General features: G+C 38.0%; 1 protein-coding gene across 2 annotated transcripts; it reads right to left on the reverse strand.

The window, feature by feature from the left end:
- Positions 1–4,226: 4,226 nt before the first annotated feature.
- Positions 4,227–6,691, reverse strand: LOC116034679 (GTPase IMAP family member 9-like). Of its 2 annotated transcripts, XM_031277373.2 has the most exons (3): positions 6,558–6,691; positions 6,502–6,526; positions 4,227–5,869 (listed from the first exon to the last, which is right to left on the reverse strand). In XM_031277373.2, the coding sequence occupies exons 2-3, from the start codon at positions 6,515–6,517 to the stop codon at positions 4,761–4,763; spliced, it is 1,125 nt and encodes a 374-aa protein (XP_031133233.1). In that variant the 5' UTR covers positions 6,518–6,526; positions 6,558–6,691; the 3' UTR covers positions 4,227–4,760. The 2 variants fall into 2 exon arrangements, with proteins under 2 accessions (XP_031133233.1, XP_031133232.1); XM_031277372.2 differs by having other exon boundaries at positions 6,502–6,682.
- Between the last annotated feature and the right edge of the window lie 295 nt (positions 6,692–6,986).

A 6,986-nucleotide genomic window follows, 5' to 3' on the forward strand; every position in this document is an offset into this window, starting at 1 on the left:
GTACGTGGACGATATTCTTTTTGTGTCAAGTAACCCGCACACAGCAACATCTGAGATCTCCTTTTCTGACATTTCTGGTTACACGATTAACTGGGGTAAATCAGAGGCCATGCCTCTAGTTAAGCTATGTCCCCCAGCCACGAGGGAGTCCTGGCACTTCAAGTGGATGCCGTCAGGTTTGACTTATTTAGGGATTAAACTAACACCAGGCTTGGAAAAAATAATGCTAACTAATATCTCTCCAGTTATTCAAGCTATCCAACCTGTCCTACGTACAAAACTGGGCAAAAATGAATATATCTTTATTAGGTAGGATTAATTTGGTTAAGATGATTGCCACTCCCAATAATAATTATATTGTTACCTTTACATTTTCCACCCAACCTTTTAAAACTGTTTATCACTGTTGTAGAGAGCTATGTGTGGGCAGGCAAAAAAGCCATTTTAACCGTACTAAACTATATGCGGCTAAAGAGAGTAGATGGCTTGGAGTGATACCAGTGACTGGTATCACTATGCAATCTCACTTTCTCAGCTATCTTAGTATAAATGATTCTGAGTGCCAGCCTGGGTAGGGATTGAGGAAGAATTAGTAGCCCCGACTTCTTTGGAAGCCTTCCTGACTCAAACAGGTAGACCCGTGCTTGTTAAGAATCCAGTGTTGTGTTTTGCCAAAGAAACATGGACAAAGAGCCATCAAATAATTAAGGCTAGTCCATATCTTACCCCTAAAGCCTCTGTCTGATTTAATAAAAAAAACTATTCATAGGCAAAAAAAAACTGTTCTGTGGGAAAAATGGGCCAAATCAGGAATTCATCTTCTTGGTGACTTGGTTAGGGAAAAAAAAATTAGATCATCAGATGAAATGAAGAGTGACTATGATCTTAGTCAACAGGATTATTGGAAATTTCTAAAGATCTGACATTGTATTTTAACCAATAGAAAAAACAACCTTGACCCGCCAACTAAGATCCAGGAGCTGTTTCATGTAGCTGGGCAGAACAAAGGTGGAGCCTCCAGGTTCTACGGTCTTTTTCAAGACGTACATGTACCCAGATTAGAAGGTTTGACAATGTGTTGGGAAAAAAATTACAGATGACAGATGGGAAAAGCCGGCTGCCTATTGGCATATCTGATCACGTGAAGCTCAAACTCAATTCACTCTGTATGAACTGTTAAACAGGAGTTACTGGACCCCAAATACATTAGCCAGACTTAAGCTAAGGAACAGCAACACCTGCTGGAAATGGGAGAAAGAAGTTGGTACTCTTGTACACATGTTGTATTTCTATGAGAAAAATGAACACCTTTGGGAAGGTGTTGTTACTTTCTCTAGATCTCCAGCTTTATGTGTTCTGGGTCTTCTACTGGGTGACATAGTGTTGAATGAACAGAAGAAATGATGGGTTCATCTGGCCACAATAACAGGGTGGAGAATAATATGAAGACACTGGAAATCAACTAGCCCATAGGCTTGGTAACTGGTTCTATCAAGGCATGTTTATTCTATTTAATTTTTAATACATTTTGTGTTGTTTTTGTTTGTTTATTTTATTTGTATTGGTTTGTATTCCTGGTATTGTTACCTTTGGTTTGTGTTGTCTACAGCTGTGTCTCGTTTTGAAATTGTATTCAATGGCTGACAGGTGCAGCCTGAGTTCATTTACAGTTTTTTTCAACTGCTTACACACAAAATCTTTTCATGTCACACGATTTTTGAAACCTCTCACTCAAATTGCAAAATTACACAGTAAATCTCCAAAACCATAAACTATTTCTCAGTCTTTCACTCAGTTTTCAATTGCATAAAACACTTTTTTCAAAACATTACACACAATTCTCTTCCTAAGACACAGAAATTTAACAGGAAGTGACTTGCTTTCCTTTTCTAAACACAACCAATCAAAATGCTACACTTATTTACCAGGGCACACACACACTCCTCACATGTACAAACACATTATGGCATAACTGAACACTAACCAATCACTCCTTCAGTATAGGCCTATACAGAGGTCAAAGGTCAGATTACCTGTTTTGAACAATGGATGCCAACAATATAGAGAGACAGGCAAGGGGGTAAGCTTCGCTTCAGAACTCGAACCTCCTATGGCGTCATTTTGATGCTACCAAACACTCACCCCCCGTTAGCATCCCATTGACTGCCATTCATTTTGACGTCACTTTGACAGTGAATAACTTTACATCTGAAGTGTTTAAAGACTTTTTTTGTCCATTGTATAAAATGTATAAAAGGCTCCATTACCTTGTATCTCACGTTATGGCTCCGTAGCAGACGTTTTTATAAAAATAGGCTAACGATTGTGTCTTACTGTCGCATAGTAGAGGAATTACCGTGTAGTACAGGAGAAGCTTGAAGGCAGTTTGGACTTACATTAGCTGTATAAGTTTAATTACTAATGTTAACTAGCATTTTAGTGATCAATAATTAGCCTGTGCCTATGTTATCTCCTTACATATACCTACGCTCTCCGTCTCTGCTAGATTGGGAATGATTGAGATTTCTCTTGGCACAGCTACCAGAAGACTTCCAACTTTCAGACAGGTTGCTTACGCAACATTTACGTCGTCTCTCTCAGTTGGAGGCTGCTCAGTAACGCTCAGCACTCACCGGAAAAGTACTTCTAATATCCTTCACTGGTCTCCGTCCAGAGCATCTGTTGGTCCATTATATATATATACTGTCTATGGAGACAGGGGACAACAACGAGGAGGAGGAGGAGGGAAGAAGAGGAAGGAGAGCCATCTCTGATGAGATCAGATTCACACTTATTCATCATGTGACCATGAGAGAAGCCCATCTTGAGTAGCTTTACAGTGGCGTCCATACTGCATGCAACTATCTAATGACTATTTCAGCATTACTAATCAATCAGACTTTGTTTTGCACAAAGTGCAAACACATTCTTTATTCTAAAAATGATACCTTTGGTTTACATATGTTTGTACTTATGTTTTCTTGTTTCATACTACTGTATACAACACTGTGCTACTCTTACAAACGTAATGTTTTGTCCAATAAATATTTTCTGTTTTACTGTAACATTATATTGTTTTTACAGTGCACTTTTCAACCCCTCTCAGCAGATAACTTTCTCTCTAGAACATTGTAAATGTAGATATACGTCTATGAAAGACAAAAGAGCTTTAGATTTAGAACAACAGTGTGTACATGGTATATCCAAAAATGTACTATTATGAAAAAAGTGTTTGTCATTTGATGCAAATGCTTCATTGTGAGATGTGTTTATGGTATTTTGAATGCAGTGTTTCATGTTGAAGGAGATGTGAGGCATTTAGCATTTTGTGTGTTCAGTTTTGGGAATTGTGTGTAGAGTTTTGAAAAAAGGAGACATAGTTTTGAAAACGTGTGTAAGCAGTTGGAAAAAACTGTAATCAAAGAAGGGAAGTATTTGGGTAGTAGTCTGATTTCTATTATTGATCCCTCTGTTGTTGTCTAAGAGATGCTTCTGTTTTGTGTTCTATAAAAAGAAAATTGGGGACAAGGAACATAATTATGAATGGAATGTCATAAAGTTCTGGAACATCTGTTGTCCTGTCAAAATATCAACAATAAAAAGAAAAGAGTTCTCCTGCAGCTCCTTTGGAGATATGAGTCACACCACACCGTTAAATATCTGCACACAATGAAAGTGAAACTAAATCTTTATATGGTTGTTTCTGGAGTTTTTTTAATATCTGGGAAGTCCCAGTGTTTCCTCTCCACTTCTAACCTTGCTCTCCCGACCATTAATAAGGAATGGAAGCACTTATTTATATAAGCACTCAAAACATCAGATTTTATAAACAACCGGTGTTTTTTGTGAAAAAATCTTAATGTGTAAAGTAACTAAAGCTGTCACATTAATGTAGTAGAGTAAAAAGTACAATATTTCTCTCTGAAATGTAGTGGAGTAGAAGTAGAAAGTGGCATGAAAAGAAAAGACTCACTTAAAGTACAAGTACCTCAAATTATTAGTTATGATTTCACAACTTCTAAAATTATTTCACAATGTATTGGTTCACTAATATTGGACTGTTTATTAATATAGTAAATTAATAATATAGTCATTTGAATTATTTCTTTAACATAGGACATTTTATATTTTCATCATTGGCTCATTGACCTATGGAAACAAATAAGCATAAACTAGATGTATATGATTCCTAGTGCAGGGCTGTAAGTCAAGAGAAGGATTTGTCTTAATATCACATCTTTATTTCTTGTTCAGTGTAGCACATGAGCACATAGATAACTTGTTCTTGAGTGGCATCAGTTATCAACATAACCCATGAAATAAAGTCTTTGTGACAAACTGTGACCAACAGGAACCAAATCAAATAACGTAAGGATTTACTACAATACATTCATGTAAATCTGACAAAAAAAAAAAAAAAAAAAAAAAACAGAAAAAAAGAAAATAGTTTATATATGTATAGTAACATGTTAACTTACATTATGGAATATCTCCTTGGGCTTTATTAAAATAATGCCAAAGGAACACTAGATGGCAGTGTGAGAGTATGATATGATGAGTGAACCATGGAGTGAACTAGCCTTACTAACCTACAGTATATAGCTCTACTTTAACAAATACAATTAGCTTTATTATCATTCACTCAGATAATAAAAAAGTAAATAGTGATTTTAGTTCTGTGGATGAAATAATTGTTTCATATATTCTTGTGTAGGAGCTTCTAGAGGGTTCCTCTGTAGTTGTGCTGCCTGAATCACTCACTATTTGAACAATCCCCCAATTGCTTTTCCCAAAGAGTCAATTGCTCCAACTACCATCTTGCCAGCATCAACTATTGCTTCACCAGCAACTATCAGAGGATACAATGGATTAAACTCCTCAGCTTCCTCTCTGGCCAGATGTTCATGTCTGTTCTGCAACTTTTCTTTTTCCTCTCTCAGTTCTTTCTCATTCTGTTCCTTCATTTTATTCATCAGGTTTGCATACTCCCTTTCTTTCTCCTCTCTGTCTCTCTTTCTCTCTGCTTCTCTCTCCTCCTTCTCCCTCTTTCTCTCCTCATTCATTTCCTGCCTCTCCCTCTCCCTCTCCTCCTCTCTCTCTTTCCTCTCCCTCTCTCTCTCAGCCTGAAGTTGTTCATTCATTTTCTTCATCTCTTCTTCATATTTTTCCTGAAGTTTTCTCTCCAGTTTCTCTTTTTCTTTGCGTATTTGCTCTTCTTTCTCTTTCAGGATGCGTTGTTTCTTCTCTTCGACTGCCCTCTCGGCCTCTTGGAACATCTTGTTTGTGTAGTGGCTTCCTCCGTTCTTCTGGTTTAAATTTCTGATCTTCTGGAGCAGCTCAGTGACCTGAGAGCGATCCTTCAGCTTATTATTGAAGACATGGTACTGGCCATTACATCTGGCCACGAGTTCTTGCAGGTCTGAGGAATCCTTCAAGAAGTCTTCAATAGTTGTGTCTTCAAGTTGGTCCCCATGAGTAAAGAGAACCATGCTGTATCTGTCTGCAGCCTGTCCAAAGATTTCTTGAATCCTTTGCACTGTCTGCTTTTCCTCGTCGGTGTATCTGCCCAGCCGGATGACCACCAGGAACACATGGGGTCCAGGAGCAGCATAAGAGATGCACTGGCTCATATCTTCAGTTGTTTTATCCATGCCAAACCTGGTGTCAAACAGGCCTGGGGTGTCGATAACAGCCACCTGTTGCCCGTCCACCACAGCTTTGCCCTTGGAACAGTCTACAGTCATAGACTTTGCACTGAACTTTGAGTCAAAGCACTGTCGTCCCAGAATGGTGTTTCCAGTGGCACTCTTCCCAATTCCTGTCTTCCCCACCATCACTATCCTCATATCCTCATTATTTCTGCTCCAACCTGTGTAGAAGAATGCGTGACACTGAATAAGAATCAGGTTGTATATGCATTGTAGTTAATCCTACAGGAAATCATATTGTGAATATTTACAGTGTGGGTTATAATGTTTGCTTATTTGGTTTTCTTTCTATGATCTAATATGGCTTCCATATATTGTTTAGTTCACTATTTACAGGAAAAGGCTCAAGGTATTTTAAAGTACCCCATGCATTAGTGTCTAAGTGACTAATGTGTACAAGAATCTTTGAAATTGGTCCAGTATTGAGCAAGAACGGTGTAACCGGCAGCCCAGACTGGGCTGTAATGTAATCATATACGGCAAATAGACATCGTCAATTTCCATCCACCATAAGTTTTGGTCTTGCCTCTGACAGGCTCAGATTATTATTCTGTCTGATAACATTATGGTAAGGATCCATACAGAGATAGACCTTTTTGTTAAAGAGTAAAATCCTTTTAAATGTAACTACCCAGTAGGCTATGTCTATGGAAGCATTAGTCTATAGGAGCTACACAAAGACATTACATACATTAGATTCAGCAGTGATCACTGTGATAAAATTATTTATAATAGTGATCAAAACATTAAAAATATAACAAATTATTAAAATGGATACAGCATCATGACTTACCAAAATCGCTGTCCATGTTTAGGTTGTAATAGTTCCTGTCCCTGTTTGGGTTAAAGAGTACGGAGTAGATACTACAGCTGAAGTAAAGACAGAGATCAGAGTGTGTCTCCTGCAGCTCTATATATGAGCCAAACCACACCCAGGAATAATTATAGACTTATTCAAAACTGCAGACGCTGCTGCACAAAGCACAAAGCTCCCCCTTCCCTTCAGTATTTACAAGAAATGGCAGTTATCTTAAGGTCCTGATGATTCTCCTACCTGCCACACTGGCTGGTGGCCAAAAAAGTTATCTTCAGGCCCTGCTTATCAATCATAGTAAGTACAAGAAGTATTTTTAAGACGATGAGCATTTTCTTTGACTGATTAAATGAAAATTATTTCCCCCCCCTTTTCATAGAACTGGTTTTTGGTCGCAAGGTACTCAGTCATGGCACTGGTTTGAAATCATTATTGAATATCATGGATGCTGTCCCTAGGCTGCC

Source organism: Sander lucioperca, chromosome 4, assembly GCF_008315115.2.
Source record: "Sander lucioperca isolate FBNREF2018 chromosome 4, SLUC_FBN_1.2, whole genome shotgun sequence".
Taxonomy (NCBI): Eukaryota; Metazoa; Chordata; class Actinopteri; order Perciformes; family Percidae; genus Sander; species Sander lucioperca.